General features: G+C 43.7%; 1 protein-coding gene across 2 annotated transcripts; it reads right to left on the bottom strand.

Moving 5' to 3' along the window:
- Positions 1–1,364: 1,364 nt before the first annotated feature.
- On the bottom strand, positions 1,365–16,070 carry rnf4 (ring finger protein 4). Of its 2 annotated transcripts, XM_012962491.2 has the most exons (9): positions 15,864–16,070; positions 12,008–12,117; positions 9,183–9,260; positions 7,662–7,776; positions 6,365–6,456; positions 5,212–5,221; positions 4,669–4,813; positions 2,925–2,976; positions 1,365–1,844 (listed from the first exon to the last, which is right to left on the bottom strand). In XM_012962491.2, exons 4-9 carry the CDS (start codon positions 7,696–7,698, stop codon positions 1,695–1,697), a joined length of 486 nt encoding a protein of 161 aa, XP_012817945.1. In that variant the 5' UTR covers positions 7,699–7,776; positions 9,183–9,260; positions 12,008–12,117; positions 15,864–16,070; the 3' UTR covers positions 1,365–1,694.
- Positions 16,071–19,331: the final 3,261 nt, after the last annotated feature.

Raw genomic sequence — 19,331 nt, 5'->3', positions numbered from 1 at the left:
CATTGAGGTTAATATGGCGTTTTAAAGCTTACCTGCAGCACTAATAAAAACTTGGGAGACATAGCGCTGGAGTCAGTGTCATAGCCTTAAGGATATAAGGGGCCAGACGCTAGGATTTACCATTAAGACGAACATAAAAAAATGACACTATTGGGGCCATCATACATGGGTGTTTTAGTTATGTGTTCCCATAAAGTTGTTTTTGTATGAATTCCACCGTACAGAAATTCAGGTATTAAAAGAAGTTCATTATTTGCTATGAAGGTTGCACTCCAAGCTACATCTTGCAATCTAAGTTCACACAGGATGCACTGGTGCAGCCGGATATTTGAAGAGACTGTACATCTGAAAACAATTTAAAAGGGCATACCCTGACTATGAATTTATAAGGGCGGTCTGTCTGTTACTGCTTTGTGGCAGGCAGAGAGGGGCGTTTTAACCAAAGGAGAACAGTGACAGTCCAAACACCGTGTGTGCCAAATGCAGCACTGAGCTGCTATAGCCACAAACAGCAATCGCACACCAACTGCACAGCCTTCCCTTGTACCCCAGAGTTGGTGCAGGGGTGCAACTTGATATAGCTGCTGCTACATTAGGCTTTTACACACCAATGACTTAGGCTGACTGGCTCGTTGGGATGTTTAATTGCAGTTGGTAGGGAAGCACACAATGATTACCAATTGCTGCTGCTTTAATTAAACAAGGCAAGGCTAGAAACATAGGGAAGCAGCGCATATGGGATTACCATCCACAGTAAGAAATGCATCAGTGGCATTCTGATTGCCTCTGTTGAAAATACCTCAAGCACCATAGCCCTGAGGATAAACAGAAATACAAATTTCATACATGTGAATGCGATTACCTTAATATCCAGAAACAATTGCAGCAAAATAGTCCTGAGATGCCAATGGTATGTAAAATTGTTCTCCTTTGGCTAGAATATGCCAGACAACTCTATGTACATACCCTGCCACCAGTTTCCAGTCATCTAGATTACAGATGGGCTACTCAACCCCAATCACATTCCGTTAACTTACATGGAAAGTGCCTGGGTCACACTTGCATGACCATTCAAGTCAATGGGAAGTGACTGGGGGCAAATAGAGCCCACATGTGCTACAGCTCATAAGCAGCATATACTGTATTATTTAGAAGCATTTATCTATCAGGGGCAGCAAATCAAATGATATAGTGTCCTGCATACAACAGCCAAAACAGCAATCTGAAATGTTCAATATAAGGTGTCACCTTGGTTAACTGCAGAAATACAAGCAGCGGTACGGTCTATGGCACATTCTACCTTCTGCCTTCAGCAAACCAGAAAACCATTGGCTGGTGAGGAAAGAACATAGAAATAACTCCTGTTTATAGCCCTCACTAAAGTCAACTAGCCTTTATTTAGCCATATTATTTAACATTGTAGAAACAAGTCACATTTATTCCCTTACTTTATAATATAATAATAGAAAGAAAAAAAAAACAATATAAATTAATCTCTTTAAACTTTTCACTCCCAAAAACGCAACCAGTCCACTTCTCCTTTTAGCAATATTTAATTCAACGACGGCTCGGCCAATTAATTAATTACCGGTGAGGAACGCGGGAACTGAAGTTTTCAGGGATGGGGAAAAAAAACGTCAGGTCAAATAGCATGCGTGTCGCAAAGTATTCCGGAAATACTTTTAATCCCAATTTCATACATATATAGGGTGATATTGTTTGTGATTAAGTTTTTTCCTGCAAGTTGGGCATGAAGGAGCATTTTTAAGAGCATCACGGAGGCACTGGCTGCAGAAGATATGGCCACATTTGGTTGACACAATCAGGCGCCCACTCTGTACAATCTATAGGGAAAAGAATGGGACATATTACCAAAAGCACAGGCTGACTGTATTCTCACATTTGTGTTGTATACTAGGGGTTCTGATGATCTATAGGACTTCATTTACTGGCAATACACTTTAGAGCAATAGTTCTCAACCTTCCTAATGCCGCGACCCTTTAATACCGTTCCTCAAGTTGTAGTGACCCCCAACCATAAAATTATTCCTAAAACCATCGGAAATATGTGTTTTCCGATGGTCTTAGGCGGCCCCTGTGAAAGGGTCATTCGACCCCCAAAGGGGTCCCGACCCACAGGTTGAGAACCGCTGCTTTAGAGCTAGTGGGGTTTTGTGTCAAGTCCTATAAATCCAATAATCTGCTTTTATTATTCCTTACTCTGTTGCTGTATGGAGAATTAAAATCATAAGCATAGCCCTAATGTGGCTGGCTATATTAAGTCTTAGTGAATTGAGGACTCCGTTATGAAAGGATCATGGCACACCTAGAATATTCTCCACTGGTAGAGGAGAGCCCAAAAGCAGCTGTGCAGCTCGTAATAAGCATTAAAGCAAACTGCTGTTGACAGGCAGATTCCCATTAGACATCCTATTACAACAAGTGACAAAATGCACAGCCAGGAGGAGACTATACTACATGCCAAAAATAAGTTTAAATAACAGTTTAATACTTGGCAAGAGCAAAAGTTTGGGCAGAAAATATAAGGGGATAAAACCTTGCTATTATATTGGGTGCAGCTTAAGGACTTTTATCATTTAAAAAAAGATTTCCATACATACATCCATCCAAACAAATGATCTTAACTTTGCTCAGAACGAGCACTTTTGCAATAATATTGTTTATTTTTCACAATATTAGCAATTTTATATTGCTTATATAATACATTTGCAAAAGGAGCACTACTTTCTATTCTAAACAGCTGGGTTGCTACCAGACAATGGAGTTATTGATGCAGGAAGCATATCCTGAAGCATCTCCGCTTGGTTCCATCGCTTCTGTTATGATAAGCAATAGAATTTGGAGAAACATCAGGGAATGCTTACTGCATCAGTTATTTAACCTAGAGCGAAGACGATGCTCACCTCTGAATAACTATCCATACAAATCGGACAACTCACTTTACCTGAAGAAGATCTAAGAAGACAACATTATAAGGAAAAAAAAAAAAGAAGAGAAAATTAGTAACAGCACTGCTTTTATGTAGAAAGTCAAAGTAATAAAGTAACAATTAATATCTGGTACGTGCCCTGGAATTATGAAACACAGAGACAATACAAACATGGCAGGAGGAAAGATTTGATGATATATATATATATATATATATATATATATATATATATATATATATATATATATATATAAATATATATAATGAACATATTTAGCATCAAATCTTTCCTCCTCCCATGTTTGTATTGTTGTTCTATATACCGTATATACTCTAGTATAAGCAGAGTTTTTCACCACTAAAAAAAAGGACAACCTTCTGTTACAGGTTTATAGTTATAGGTTTACGACTTTATAAATCCCACACAATTTGTTTCTGGCGTGAGTGGAATTTCAGACTAGATTTACAGCTGGTCAGATAGATGTAGATTTACATGAAGCAGAGCTATTTTAGGGGGGTTGTGGGGCCCCACAGAGCAGTACCTGTATGAGTGTGATAAGGAAAGTAACTTCATTGCATCCAAAATTTTCTGGGAAGGGTAGCAAATGTCCAACATGCAGCCTCCAACTGTTTATGAATACAACTTTTGTAAGTTGACTGCCAAAACCTCATCAAATCGGGCGTTGATAGGAGTTGTAGTTTAACAACAGCTGGAGAGCAGCAGGAAGGGTTATAAAAAATAAAGCCTCACACAGTGTATTTTGGTATGAAGTTATAGCTTTGTCAGCTTTTGGTAAAGTAATGAACATCTTGCAATTCGGTGCAGCTGCATAAGGCCATTGCTTGAGATTTACAGCTTCCATGCTGTACAAAGTGGCCCTGCAAATGAAATTGATGTCTTTGACACAAGATGCCCCTCTGAAGCTCTTTACATAATTACTGCTCACCTAATTAAATCAAAAGTATCCACATGCAGTTCTTCTCAGGCTTATGTACAGTCAAGAATGAAAAAATAAAAAAGATAGAGAGATGTACTGGTCTCTATATTATGAGAGGTTTACATAACTTGCTAAGCTCTATGGCTAGTGGCACAGTAGTTGTTTTATCAAATTTATATAGAATAATTTTGTATTCAATGAAGTGACATCCAGAACAGCAATTTACTGTATTTAAAGAATACAGAAATGCCATATTTAGTTATGGGATTAAAGATTTTGTATATATGGATGCTTTTCATGCTGCACCATTGAGGGGCTTATACTCGAGTCAATAAGTTTTTCCAGTTTTCTTAGGTAAAATTAGGTACCTCGGCTTACACTCGAGTATATACGGTATATAAAAAACACATTAAAACAAGCTGACTCACCACAAGATGGCAGTATAGAAACAAAATAAAAATGCATGTATCTATACATGTGCTATATAAATATTACACATCAAAAATACACAGTGCCCAGCTTTCATGGGGTGACACAAAGTAACTTTGGGCTTTAGGGAGTTGGGTTGCAGCACAAAGAGTAAAAAGCGACTGCTCGCTGTACTGCATTTTTCATCAGGTATATGTATATCAGTCCCCTGCAAGTTTGGGACTAGAGCAAATCATGAGATGCAGGAAAGCTACACAAAAGGGCCATAAACATGCAAAAGACGCTACTGTGCTCCCTGCTAACTATGAAAAGCATGTCTTGTACTACTTGGGGAAACCTAGTACTACGTACCTTGAACTACCATAGGCTTGTGAGGAAATATCTTTATTTGCAGCAAAGTGGTCAGCGTGTCTTGAGTCTTCATCATCACTACTTAATACACAGCTGGTTGTTTGTTGGGAAGGTCTAGATAGAGCCCTTCTTTGCCTGGGGGTATCTTGCACACACAAAAAAAAATAATGAGAAATGCCACTACTAAATAATGTTGCTCCCAGCCCCAGACTGGCAATCTGTGGATTCGGGCAAATGCCAGAGGGGCTGCTGTAAGGTGCCATAGACAGTCACTTTTCATTGGGCTGGGGGGGGGGGGGGGGGAAGACATGCTTTCTCAGCCTAACACCTCCACTTGGACAAGCCAGCTTCTCTTGCAAGCGGTCTGTGGCTTTGGTGGCCACCAAACAATGTGTATGTAATAACTCCATCATGCTGCCACAGGCAGAAGAGATGTTGGCTCTACCAAGTGGAGATTGTTAGGCTGAGAGAACATGTCTTTTCTACATTTGCTTTTACTTAAACACTCGGTTACTGGGGGGGAAAAAAAAAAGTGTTGCTTACCTTCAACAATCTTGGGTGGTGCAAAAAGAAGAAGAAATAAAAGTCATTAGTATTACATTGTTTATATTAGGAACATACAGGCACACTTAACATGAGCAATCTGCTAAAGCAATTCTCTATGAAGCAATAATATAATAAATATATTAATACCAAGTAAATATCCTACCCTTAGAATCAAGCATTTTTGTGGTAGCTAACTGCTTAAAGGATAAGACTTTAATTTTAAAATTCCCGAAAAGGACTGTAGGACTGACCAAACCAGGGATGATATCCCTTTAAACCAGTTATAAAACTCACAGGATCCCCGGCTTCAGCAGCTGAAAGATGATGGGTTATAGGCATTGGTGGGCTGAACCAATGCCTATGAGATTCTTTAATTTCCACTTTGTAGCTCTCTCTATTGTTTAAATATCGGCTCTCTAACACCCCTAGGTTGTTTTTTTTGCTGGCTCCTAGCAGCCCCTGTGGAGATGCAGACCCAAGACTTACACATTTTCAGCCATAAGGATGAACTAGAGGTTGGGCAAAATGATTTTATGGTTCTGGGGTTTCCTTATTAAGGATTTAATAGGACTAGAAAAACTATACCCCCCAAACAATGTAGGTCCATATAAAAATAGAATCCATGAAAAAGCTCATATGTAAAACCCTGCTTCATCTAAATAAAACATTTTCATAAAAATATACTTTAGTAGTATGTGCCATTGGGTAATCCTAAATAGAAAACTGCCATTTTAAGTACTAAGGGCCGCCCCCTGGGATCATAGGATTCACAGTGCACACAAACAAGCCAAGGCACACATACATGCTAGGCCCCATCAGCCAATGAATGGACAGAGTTCTTCCTTTGCTCCCACACTACTTCCTGTTACAGTTAAAGCTGCATTAGTTCCTGTCAGCTGATCTCTGAGGGAGCACACAGCCCATCACTAAATGGTGGCTCAAGGGAAAGGATGTAAAAAGGCAATATTTACTGATATATATATTCCAGTTTGGAATATTCTTTAATTGAACACTTAATATGATACACACTATCTGCTGGTTAACTTTCCATTCTGGGGGTATATTTTTCCTTTAACTATACATTGACTCAGAAAACAAAAAAACATGCATGCACAGTATACACACCCATCCCAAAATGCACTTTACTTACAACAACAGAGTCATTGATACTCAAGTCATTGTTAGTCAAGTCGACAACGACTGGTTCCGTGGATTCACACGTAAGATCAACAACTTCTTCCCCTGCAAAAATACAGGAACCTTGATAACTGGGCAAAAATACACAAAACTGATAATATATCTAGGCTCAACTCTATACAAGGTGGAATATATGAAATATATCATAGTGACAAAGAACTCTCAGCCAATTAAAGCTGCTAATGATTAACTGAAAATATGGAGTTTATAAGATTAAATGGAGAGGAGGTGGACACTGAATGGTTGGTAAGTGGTTCAGATGTGGGTGCATGAGTGCGGTTATTTCATCTGCTCTGCTGCATGTATCAATATGCTTCTGTGCCATAATCAGTGACTCCCATTTACTATCACAGCCCACTGTAATGTTGCTGAAATATCACCAAGGAAAAAGGATTTCAAAATAAACATCAATCAATAAAAGCACTTGTGTTTTAGGGATGCACAGAGCCCGGGTAATTATGTTCTTTATTTATAGGGAAGTAGCCATTAGCAGAATTATACAATCCATCTGTGCCCATCCCCAGGCACACAAAGGGCTGATGTAATAGGAACCCCCCCCCCCCCAGGTAAAAGAACTACTTTGCCCAATGGTTTCAGCGACTCGGCACTGGGGAGAACCCTGTGGGAACCACCGGACTAACCTGTGTTATGGTCACAGAGCACAAGAATAAGATACTATAATAAGTAAAAGGTTGCTATTGTGAGTTCTGATATCCATCTCACATGTTTATAAAGCAACCTAGCATAATGAAAACCATAAATAAACCATAGGTTTTCGGCTTCAGAGAGATACTATTTTGATCCTTACACTACTGAATTATTTTTTAAACACCTAGATATAAAAATGTTGCTCTAAGCAAATTTTACATTATACTTTAAAAGCCTAAGAAATCTGTATTTACAGTAAGTCAACTGTTACTGAAAGCAGCATCTGTCTGTCCTTTGCTATTCCCGGCACTGCTGATCCAGACTACATGCACCCCTGAAACAAAGTAGCAGCTGGAAACACTAATTCCCACAATGCTTTGCTTTGTTATTGTTAATCAACCTGTAAGTGTAAGGCACAGAGGCAATAGGGAAGCTAACTACTGCTATATTGTTTCAACAGTACACATAGTCAGGATGAACCTTAAAGAAAAATATATTTTTTTCACCAAAATTCAACAATAGTATTTCTGTAAAGCTGTGGCTCTATGACCTCCTGCCTTTTCCAGCCACTGCAATAACTTGAAGTTAAAGCCAAAACATACCACTTTCCAGTTCAATGGGCTCCGTCGCCGCTGTCATTGCGGCAGTGGAACCTGGCGCCCTTCTCTTGGACGACTTTGAGTGACCTGGCTCTGCTCCTTTACGTTTTCTTTGAGCCTGGAGGGGAAAAATAACCAGTGGGAAAAACCATAGCTTTATGTTGGAGGGGTTTTGACCTCCCCAATTAAGAACTGTTCTTACAGCCAATCAGGCAGCTTTGCCTTCAAGGCCAGGGTAGTAGTGACCAAGGCTAGCAGAACAGAATCCATCCAAATCACGGGGGGATTGTACAGGGTTATATACCTACGCAGAAATTTGCACTCTGAAGCCTATTATCTGTGTTACTCAAACTGGCCATCACGAGTGACAGAAATTATAACACAGAAAATGCACATTTGAGTATCTGCCTATGATATGCATAGAAAAGCACTTAAAGAAGAAGTAAACTTTCCCCCCCCATCTTTAAAATTACTCTAAACAACCCTCAGAATAACATACTTTAGTTCCTGCATTCAGTCTGATCTGATTTCTGATTTATAAGTTGAAATCTCCAGCTTCTTTCTTCTTCTTCCTGGAACAGCGTGAAGCCACGCCCCCTCTTCCTGTTTAGCTCTTCTCATCTCTTCAACTACAGGGTAGTCTAAGAGGAGAGCCTTCCAGTGTTGGACTGGCCCACCAGGATTCCAGGAAAACTCCCGGTGGGCCCTCCTGCTCCTGACCATTTGGCCTGTTTCATGGTCATTCCCTATTTCTGAATGGGAATAAAGGAGGTTGGGTGAGGAAATATGGAAAACTAGTTTGGGAAGCGGGCCTAGGGTCTAAGGTTTTCAGGTGGGTTTCTGGGAATGCCCAGCGAGTCAGGCAGTTATGTATGGGCACAGAAAAAAATCTGCTGCACACTTATTCTGTAGTCAAATAGATGAGGAGAGCTGAACAGGAAGAGGGGGCAGGGCTTCACACTGTACCAGGAAGAAGAGGAAAGGAGCTGGAGATTTGAACTTATAAATCAGAAACCAGATCAGACTGAATGCAGGAACTAAGGTATGTTATTCTGGGGGTTGTTTAGAGTAATTTTATAGAAAAAAAAACGATATATATATATATAACCCAACAGAAGGCCTATGTTTATAAGGGGAACAGAGGCTGGACACATTGTAAATATAATATAAATGATGCATCTGCTCCAACAGAGCCAGACATTGCAAGATGGGTACAAACACACTTGACACAAATGCCCTGTTATTATAATTGCATTTACCACAAGTATTGGGTGTGTAGCAAAGGTTTTTTTTTTTTAACACGAGATACCATAAACACCTTACAAGAATTCTGCTTAGCCTTTGCTAGTCAATTATATACTTTCATGTGCAGCAATACATATAAATACATTATATAAAACACTCATCAACTTTTCAGCACATCTTCCATGCCTTACATTGCATATGTCGTTGTCTCTTGATATTTTGTTTTTGTTATAGTGACTTTAGGTGACTGTTTAGTTAATATGCTTCAGTCTCAGTTACCTTGGATAAGCAAGACTCCCTTCTACTCGTTTTATTATTCAGAATTACGATCTTCTACTTTTTTCCTATGCAAAGTCACTAAAGTGAAACAAAACCGAAAATCACTTGCTTACCCACCAAACAATTGAATATCCAAAAAAATCACCTTAAAAGTAAAGTATCGCCTGGAAATAAGAGCTTCTCAAACACCAACACCATCTCAGGGTTGCGGCCTTAAAGGTCCATTAACCCCAAAACAGATTGTAAGTATCTTGGATTTAGCTAATAAAGTTAAAATATTTTTAATTTATGTTCTGTACTTGGGGCCCACGTTACAGTTCTGATTGGTTAGTTCCAACTATGTTTTACATACCAGCTCTACATTGTATTTAGCAATTAACTATATTAAATTCTGAAACAATTGGGAATTGCTATGGTCCTCTTGAAATTTGGAGAAATTAACCCAAGATGTTATTAAAACCATGGGTTGGAAACCTACAAACTGATTTGTTAACCTTGCTATATTTTAGAACACTGTGATATCATCATGAATAGGTTCTGTGCATTTCATCCATATACACTATATGGCCAAAAGTATCTGGACACTATCTAACATGGCATGTCCTCAAGTTGAAAAACTTGCTGCCGAATTCCAATTAGTCTCCATAATCAAAGTCAGCACAAGAACTGATGGTAGGGAGCTGGGGTCTGGGGCTGTTTCCCATGTATGCGTTAGAGTCCCTGGTGTTACTAAAAGCAAACCCTAAGGTTTCAGCACAATAATGCCAAAAGCACAAGGTGAGGTTTATATGGAAACAATTACAGTAATGGAATTATAAGAACTTGATTGGCCCGTATAGAGTCTTGAAGGGGTGGTTCACTTTTACATTAACTTTCAGTATGTTATAGAATATCCTATTCCTAGCAACTTTGCAACTGGTCTTCATTATTTATTTTTTAAAGTTTTCAAACTATTTGCCTTCCACTTCTACATTTTTTCTGCTTTCAAATGGGGGTCACTGACCCCTACAGCCAAAAACAATTGCTCTGCACGCCTACAAATGCATTAATATTGTTATTTTTTATTACTTATCTTACTATTCAGCACCTCTCTTATTCATATTCCAATCTTTCATTAAACCCACTGCCTGGTTGCTAAGGTAAACAAGACACCAGCAACCAGACATCTACTGAAATTCCAAACTGGAGAGCTGCTGAACAAAAAGTTAAATAACTAAAAAACCACAAAATAAAAACCAATTGCAAATTCACTCAGAATAGCAATGTCTGTGTCATATTAAAAGTTAATTTAAAGGTGAACAACTCCTTTAACCTTGATCCAATGCAGACATTTTTTTCCACACACTGGAAAAGATTGAACATGGGCAACATAACATACCGTGTGCCTGTGCCCTATTAAGCCTCTCAAAATGTTGTTTAACTACATGTCTCAAAGTTGAAAACAGCCAGTTAAAAAACTGTCTAAGCATTAGGAAAAACCCTTATTTTTTTAAGCGACACTTTTTTAGGTGCTAAAATAACTAAGGTGAAATGAGTGCAAAAAGATGTAAGTAGAACCCACAATAAAGGACGGGAAAAAAAACAAACCCGCAAAGTTTCCAGCAGTGAGTTTGACAAGTGGCAGGAGTGCAGACATTTTACGTGGTGGTGGATGTGCCGTTGGTCATCACCCAGTGAGCTTCACTACTCGAATAAAATTGTTCTGTTTTTAAACCAGCAGAATGGGGCTGTGTTGTGCCACCAAAATCCATAAATTAAAAATTCCCATGCCCCTTCAGTTACGCAGTATGCCCCCATGTCGGCATGCACTAATAGGTTACTTCCTGTCTGCAGCCGGGACAATATTTATTCATGATAAATACATGATATAAATGTCTCTCTGGGTGGGCTAAAGGCAATAAAAATCCCCTCAAGGGCTGCACCTGGCACCTGTTCCACAAACCTATAGCCCCTATAGATCTACTAACCGGTATGTGATTCTGTATCTGGAAACCTGTTATCCAGAAAGCTCCTGAAGGGCCATCTCCGTTCAGTCCATTTTAAAGCAAATAATTCTAATTTTTAAAAATCACCTCTTTATTCTTTGTAACAATAAAACAGTAAAGGTATGGGATCTGTTATCCAGAATCCCATTATCCTGAAAGCTCCGAATTACGGAAAGCGTTTATCCTATAGACTCCTTTTTAATCAAATAATTCAGATTTTTAAAAGTGATTTCCTTTTTCTCTGTAATAATAAAACAGTACCTTGTATTTGACCTCAGCTAAGATGTAATTAATCCTTACTGGATGCAAAACAATCCTATTGTGTTTAATTAATATTTTATTGATTTTTTAGTAGACTTAAGGTATGGAGATCCAAATTACAGAAAGATCCCTTATCTGGAATATCCTTGGTCCCGAGCATTCTGGATAATGGGTTCTATACTTGTACCTTGTACTTGACCCTAACTATGCTGCATGAATACATACTGGAGGCAAAACTGGGTTTATTTCATGTTTAAATGATTTTTAGCAGACTTAAGGTATGGATATCCAATTTAATGGAAAGATCCCTTATTCAAAAAACCCCAGGTCCCAAGCATTCAGGATAACCTAGAAAAGGCCTGTAAAAAGTTTTCTTTCTCTTCGATAAAGGATTTGGCATTGCCCATGTAAACTGTGAAACAGACACACGAGAAAATCCCCCCAATCTGCTGAAAACCAGAACAATTTAATTATTACTTGCAGCAAAACTATGGAAATAATTCTGCTCGTATATGGATATATGTACCTTGTGGAGTAGTACTGCAGAGGTTTACTTGATCGATCAAGCCTTGTACTTACCATGCTCATGACTATTCTTGAATATCAAGTTATGTATGAGTGATAAGCTAGAAGAAGGAGTCCAACTTGTTATCTTTCAACGTTTCCCATGACTTGGGAAATTGCTAAACCTAAAAAAAAAAAAAAAAAAACTATGATGCTATAGCCCAAACAGCAAAAAGTCATTTAATTTTATGCCTGTCACCTAGACATAAAAATCTATATAATAAAAGTCCTGTCTAAATTTAACATGACACACAATTTTTTTTCTTTTTTAATTAAAACATTCGCAGCATAGCTGTCACTGCACTCCTCACATTCCCTCTCCCTCCGCTTTTTTGTTCTCAAATCTGAATATTTGCGGAATATTGAAATTCTCCTCTGTAATTTGGCCAATCTTCTGTGGAACATCTGGGGGAGAGACATTCATTTTTGCAATCACATTTTAAAATGTGATCATGAATACACTGGAGACTGGATTTTGTTTGCTATAATTACACCTTGAATTGTAATAAATCAGCACCCTGGTATTCAGAATAAAAGAGGAATGACGGTTTCATAGCCTTGCTAAAACTGAACAAGCGTGATTTAAGGAACCTGTCACTCACAGATGCTCATACTGTCTGAGAGCCCTTACTGTCACTCTCCTTACACAGTTCTCCACTTGCCAATGTTGCTGCAGATTAGCAATGTGCAGGCCAGCCAAAAACCTACAGGTCAGGCAGGTTTGGGCAGAGCCAGTGGGTCGTGGGTGGGTCCTGCAGTCCTACCTCTGTTACAAGGCGCCTGCCTTCTGTCGGATTATTTATATGCCTGCGCTTGCCCCGTCGCCTCTGCTGATGTCAGAGATACAAGGGTGAGGAGTAGGTAGGGTTTGGGAGCGGGCAGATGCAGATTGGCTTTTTCTGACACAATTTCTGTACACAATCTTCATCTCTCAACCTTTCTCACCACCTCTTCCCCATTGTGGAACCCTCCACTTGCATAGAAATCGCCCCTTTGCGCAAGATTACATTGTAACCTGTCAATTTGAGCACCTGAATTTTCTCATGCACATTATAAGCTGGTTTACTGTTTGACACTAACTGCCAGTATCCAGAGACCTTTACCACCTTTGCTTATGTCTCACTGCTGATTTCTTTTTAGATTGTAAGCTCTCTGGATAAGGGTTGGCACTTCAATTGCAGTTGTTTATACAGTTAAATACTTTATTTCAGCTGCAACCAATGAATGAATCACCAACAGGTTTCTCCTTCTCTAATTGGCAGATTCTAGCATGAGTCAGAAATTTTCAATGTTCTACTGGTTGTAAGGAAAATGAACTATGTATTTCAAAGACTACAAAAATGAATAAATAAAAGCTATTTGTGCATAAGAATTACTAATCATTGACTACAATTTGGAAGGGGAAATGTTTATTATAATAGCAGCAGCAGTACCGCTATAACTTCTGTGAAAAGATGGAGGTATATTAATAATATCAAATACTGCCTACGAGATAAAGAAACATATAATAATGGGGCTGTCACACAAGTAGGAGGAATTTTGGTGACAGCTGTGCATAGGTGGCTTCCAGTGACTGGCCCAATGTCACATTCAATAAGTGCTGTCCAACTCTATGTAGCGTGCCTACTACATTTTTAAAAGCCACAGCATCATTCCTGTCACTGGCTTCTGCTCCCCAATGGGGCCCACATTATGGTCAGTGGATTCCATGTGTACCTCTCTCTGTGCCCTCTTCCTCTCAGTGAGCTGCACATTTCCCTCAGTAGGCTCTGCCCCCCATGTGTCCGGCTGTGCTGCGTCTCCCTCTCCTGTCAGTAGGCTCTGCCCCCCATGTGTCCGGCTGTGCTGCGTCTCCCTCTCCCGTCAGTAGGCTCTGCCCCCCATGTGTCCGGCTGTGCTGCGTCTCCCTCTCCCGTCAGTAGGCTCTGCCCCCCATGTGTCTGGCTGTGCTGCGTCTCCCTCTCCCGTCAGTAGGCTCTGCCCCCCATGTGTCTGGCTGTGCTGCGTCTCCCTCTCCCGTCAGTAGGCTCTGCCCCCCACGTGTCCGGTTGTGCTGCGTCTCCCTCTCCCGTCAGTAGGCTCTGCCCCCCATGTGTCCGGCTGTGCTGCGTCTCCCTCTCCTATCAGTGCCCATGGGGCCCTCTCTCCTGGCAGTGGGCTCTAGCCCCCCCATGGGGCCCTCTCTCCTGGCAGTGGGCTCTAGCCCCCCCATGGGGCCCTCTCTCCTGGCAGTGGGCTCTAGCCCGCCCATGGGGCCCTCTCTCTCTCCTGGCAGTGGGCTCTAGCCCCCCCATGGGGCCCTCTCTCTCCTGGCAGTGGGCTCTAGCCCGCCCATGGGGCCCTCTCTCTCCTGGCAGTGGGCTCTAGCCCGCCCATGGGGCCCTCTCTCTCCTGGCAGTGGGCTCTAGCCCGCCCATGGGGCCCTCTCTCTCTCGGCAGTGGGCTCTAGCCCGCCCATGGGGCCCTCTCTCTCTCCTGGCAGTGGGCTCTAGCCCGCCCATGGGGCCCTCTCTCTCTCCTGGCAGTGGGCTCTAGCCCGCCCATGGGGCCCTCTCTCTCTCCTGGCAGTGGGCTCTAGCCCGCCCATGGGGCCCTCTCTCTCTCCTGGCAGTGGGCTCTAGCCCGCCCATGGGGCCCTCTCTCCTGGCAGTGGGCTCTAGCCTGCCCATGGGGCCCTCTCTCCCGGCAGTGGGCTCTAGCCTGCCCATGGGGCCCTCTCTCCCGGCAGTGGGCTCTAGCCCCCCCATGGGGCCCTCTCTCCTGGCAGTGGGCTCTAGCCCCCCCATGTGGCCCTCTCTCCTGGCAGTGGGCTCTAGCCCCCCCATGGGGCCCTCTCTCCTGGCAGTGGGCTCTAGCCCCCCCCATGGGGCCCTCTCTCCTGGCAGTGGGCTCTAGCCCCCCCATGGGGCCCTCTCTCCTGGCAGTGGGCTCTAGCCCCCCCCATGGGGCCCTCTCTCCTGGCAGTGGGCTCTAGCCCCCCCCATGGGGCCCTCTCTCCTGGCAGTGGGCTCTAGCCCCCCCCCATGGGACCCTCTCTCCTGGCAGTGGGCTCTAGCCCCCCCATGGGGCCCTCTCTCCTGGCAGTGGGCTCTAGCCCCCCCATGGGGCCCTCTCTCCTGGCAGTGGGCTCTAGCCCCCCCATGGGGCTCTCTCTCCTGGCAGTGGGCTCTAGCCCGCCCATGGGGCCCTCTCTCCTGGCAGTGGGCTCTAGCCCGCCCATGGGGCCCTCTCTCTCCTGGCAGTGGGCTCTAGCCCCCCCATGGGGCCCTCTCTCCTGGCAGTGGGCTCTAGCCCCCCCATGGGGCCCTCTCTCTCCTGGCAGTGGGCTCCAGCCCGCCCATGGGGCCCTCTCTCTCCTGGCAGTGGGCTCCAGCCCCCCCATGTGGCTCTCTCTCCTGGCAGTGGGCTCTAGCCCCCCCATGTGGCTCTCTCTCCTGGCAGTGGGCTCTAGCCCCCCCATGTGGCTCTCTCTCCTGGCAGTGGGCTCTAGCCCCCCCATGTGGCTCTCTCTCCTGGCAGTGGGCTCTAGCCCCCCCATGTGGCTCTCTCTCCTGGCAGTGGGCTCTAGCCCCCCCATGGGGCCCTCTCTCCTGGCAGTGGGCTCTAGCCCGCCCATGGGGCGCTCCTGTTGGTGGCTCTATCCCCAAAGAGACCCTGGGAGGGCTCCGGGAAACCCTCTCCTGTCAATGCTCTCTGCCCCCAGTGGGGCCCTCTCTCCTGTCAGTGAGGCCGGAGTACCCCTCTCCTGTAGGCTCTCTCGCCTGTCAGTTGGCTCTAACTCCTATGGGCCCTCTCTCCTGTCAGTGGCCTCCATGCCCCCCTCTCCAGTGCCCTTTTTGTGGGGAGCTCCCGTTTGTATCAGTTTACATACCCCCAACCGTTCCGCTTTTCCCGGGACAGTCCCGTTTGTTTCAGTCCCGCCTGCAGTCCTGGATCAAAGCTTAACAATCCCGCAAGCACAATAACAGGCAGCTTCACGGCTCCATCCGGACAACTACTGATCCAAACGGCACAAGTCTCTTCTCGCGAGAGTGTGACGTCACACAAACCTATCGAAGCGCCGGGACGCTGCGTAACCCCGCCCCCTTGTGGGAGGGGCGAGCGGCTGGATAGTTACAAACACTGGGAGGAAGTTCTCAGTGTGTCAGGTTCAAAATTGGCCACGCCCATCCCTTCCAAAAAACTGATCAGAGAAACAGGCCTAATTTAGCAGCTATAAAAAGTAGCTTTTTACAGTGTCAGTTTTACTTTTTTATGGGAAATGGCTTTGCTAAGAGCATTGTTGGTGTTTAATAAGATTTGGACATAACTGTGACAGCTGGAGTGATCTAATTCCTGTGTGAGACAGGGCGAACTCCTGGCGGAAGCGGTCTTTACTGCCCTTATGGGACCCAGGAACTGACTGGGAACTTTGTAAAAGATTACTTTTGTTCAAATTCACCCTGTCTTCTCCTAAATCAGCTCTAGTCCTGTCCCTTAAATGTGACAAATCTAATTCCTGTTAATATAAAAACATTGAGACCCTGCTGCCACTGTGACAAAAGGAGCCTAATAGCCCAAGCCTTGTTTTGGTCCATTTTACCCAGTCTTCTCCTTAAAGGAACAGTAACGCCAAAAATGAAAGTGTATAAAAGTATTTAAAATATAATGTACTGTTACCCTGCACTGGTAAAGTAGTGTATTTGCTAGAGTTACAGTACTATAGCTCATATAAATAAGCTGCTGTGTGCACTGCTGAGCTGCCTCCTATTCACAACGACAGTTCCAGTATGACTGACAGCTGGATACACCGCTGAGCTGCCTCCTCTTCACAACGACAGTTCCAGTATGACTGACAGCTGGATACACCGCTGAGCTGCCTCCTCTTAACAACGACAGTTCCAGTATGACTGACAGCTGGATACACCGCTGAGCTGCCTCCTCTTAACAACGACAGTTCCAGTATGACTGACAGCTGGATACACTGCTGAGCTGCCTCCTATTCACAACGACAGTTCCAGTATGACTGACAGCTGGATACACTGCTGAGCTGCCTCCTCTTAACAACTTTGCTGTCTTGTATAAAAAAGGGCATTGACTCAAGGGATGAGAACATAATTTTGCCCCTTTATAGGTCCCTGGTAAGGCCTCACCTTGAGTATGGGGGGCAGTTTTGGGCTCCAGTCCTTAAGAAGGATATTAATGAGCTGGAGAGAGTGCAGAGACTGCAACTAAACTGGTAAAGGGGATGGAAGGGTTAAATTATGAGGTGAGACTGTCGAGGTTGGGGTTATTTTCTCTGGAAAAGAGGCGCTTGCGAGGGGACATGATTACTCTGTACAAGTACATTAGAGGGGATTATAGGCAGTTGGGGGATGTTCTTTTTTCCCATAAAAACAATCAGCGCACCAGAGGTCACCCCTTTAGATTAGAGGAAAGGAGCTTCCATTTGAAGCAGCGTAGGGGGTTCCTCACGGTGAGGGCAGTGAGGTTGGGGAATGCCCTTCCTAGTGATGGGGTAATGGCAGATTCTGTTAATGCCTATAAGAGGGGCCTGGATGAGTTCTTGAACAATCAGAATATCCAAGGCTATTGTGATACTAATATCTACAGTTAGTATTAGTGGTTGTATTTATAGTTTATGTATGTGAGTGTATAGATTGGTAGGTGTGGGTTAAGTGTGCTGGGTTTACTTGGATGGGTTGAACTTGATGGACACTGGTCTTTTTTCAACCCTATGTAACTATGTAACTATGACTGACAGCTGGATACACTGCTGAGCTGCCTCTTCTTCACAACGACAGTTCCAGTATGACTGACAGCTGGATACACCGCTGAGCTGCCTCCTCTTAACAACGACAGTTCCAGTATGACTGACAGCTGGATACACCGCTGAGCTGCCTCTTCTTCACAACGACAGTTCCAGTATGACTGACAGCTGGATACACTGCTGAGCTGCCTCCTCTTAACAACGACAGTTCCAGTATGACTGACAGCTGGATACACCGCTGAGCTGCCTCCTCTTAACAACGACAGTTCCAGTATGACTGACAGCTGGATACACCGCTGAGCTGCCTCCTATTCACAACGACAGTTCCAGTATGACTGACAGCTGGATATACTGCTGAGCTGCCTCCTCTTAACGACAGTTCCAGTATGACTGACAGCTGGATACACCACTGAGCTGCCTCTTCACAACAACAGTTCCAGTATGACTGACAGCTGGATACACCGCTGAGCTGCCTCCTCTTAACAACGACAGTTCCAGTATGACTGACAGCTGGATGCACTGCTGAGCTGCCTCCTCTTAACAATGACAGTTCCAGTATGACTGACACCTGGATACACCGCTGAGCTGCCTCCTATTCACAACGACAGTTCCAGTATGACTGACAGCTGGATACACCGCTGAGCTGCCTCCTCTTAACAACGACAGTTCCAGTATGACTGACAGCTTGATACACCGCTGAGCTGCCTCTTCACAACAACAGTTCCAGTATGACTGACAGCTGGATACACTGCTGAGCTGCCTCCTCTTAATGACAGTTCCAGTATGACTGACAGCTGGATACACTGCTGAGCTGCCTCTTCACAACAACAGTTCCAGTATGACTGACAGCTGAGTGCACTGGCGACTTTGTTTACACACATTTCCCCACATATAACCCCACTGTCACTGGGGTTATCCTGCAAATAAAAACCTCAGCTGGCTAATGTTTTTAACTATAACGTAGCCTGTATGCTGACTATCTCCATCTGTACTTGGCAGCAGGTCACGTGACCTACATAGTAACAAAACCCTTGTGTGTAGTGTGACCTTTCCCATGCCCAAGAAAGCCTAAGGGTGATGGCCCACAGGGAGATTAGTTGCCCGTGGTTAAATCTAACTAACCAACCGGTTGCCAGGCATACGTGCCGCTTCGTTTTCCAGTCACAAGAAGTTTCCTCCTTCAAGAGGAAAATCTCCCTGTGGGACATCACCCTAAGTTTCCCCCTGGTAATATTCTTATACTGTTAACTGCGATTGGATCATTTGCTCTGCGCAAGGGAATGACCAAAGCACCTTGGCCACTTTGCCAATCTGGCATTGTCAGCCACCTTGCCATCTCTGCTCTAATATAGAATATTGGATTTAAAGCCTTTGTGTTAGCCAAGTCATTCCCACTGGCAAGGACTACATGGGTGTCTTGGGGCCCCCCCATATGGTGGCAGCCATGTTAATTAGTGCCAATACACTCTGCTGTCTGAACCTGTGCAGACTTGCTCTCTCCCACAGGATGGTTAACTGCATGATATATACTCGCACCATTGCTTCCCTATGGGCCCAGTGAATAAAAGAATTGTCAAAAATCCACCTTCT

This window comes from Xenopus tropicalis, chromosome 1, assembly GCF_000004195.4.
Source record: "Xenopus tropicalis strain Nigerian chromosome 1, UCB_Xtro_10.0, whole genome shotgun sequence".
Taxonomy (NCBI): Eukaryota; Metazoa; Chordata; class Amphibia; order Anura; family Pipidae; genus Xenopus; species Xenopus tropicalis.
Note: the sequence above shows the minus strand (reverse complement) of the source record. Positions and strands in the feature narration are given on the sequence as shown.

Coding starts and splice junctions, on each gene's coding strand:
- rnf4 (XM_012962491.2), bottom strand. CDS start 7,698: ATGACAGCGGCGACGGAGCCCATTGAACTGGAAAGTG. Junction 6,457..7,661: donor GCCCATTGAACTGGAAAGTG/GTATGTTTTGGC, acceptor GTATTTTTGCAG/GGGAAGAAGTTGTTGATCTT. Junction 1,845..2,924: donor GTATGGATAGTTATTCAGAG/GTGAGCATCGTC, acceptor TTTTCCCTATAG/ATTGTACAGAGTGGGCGCCT.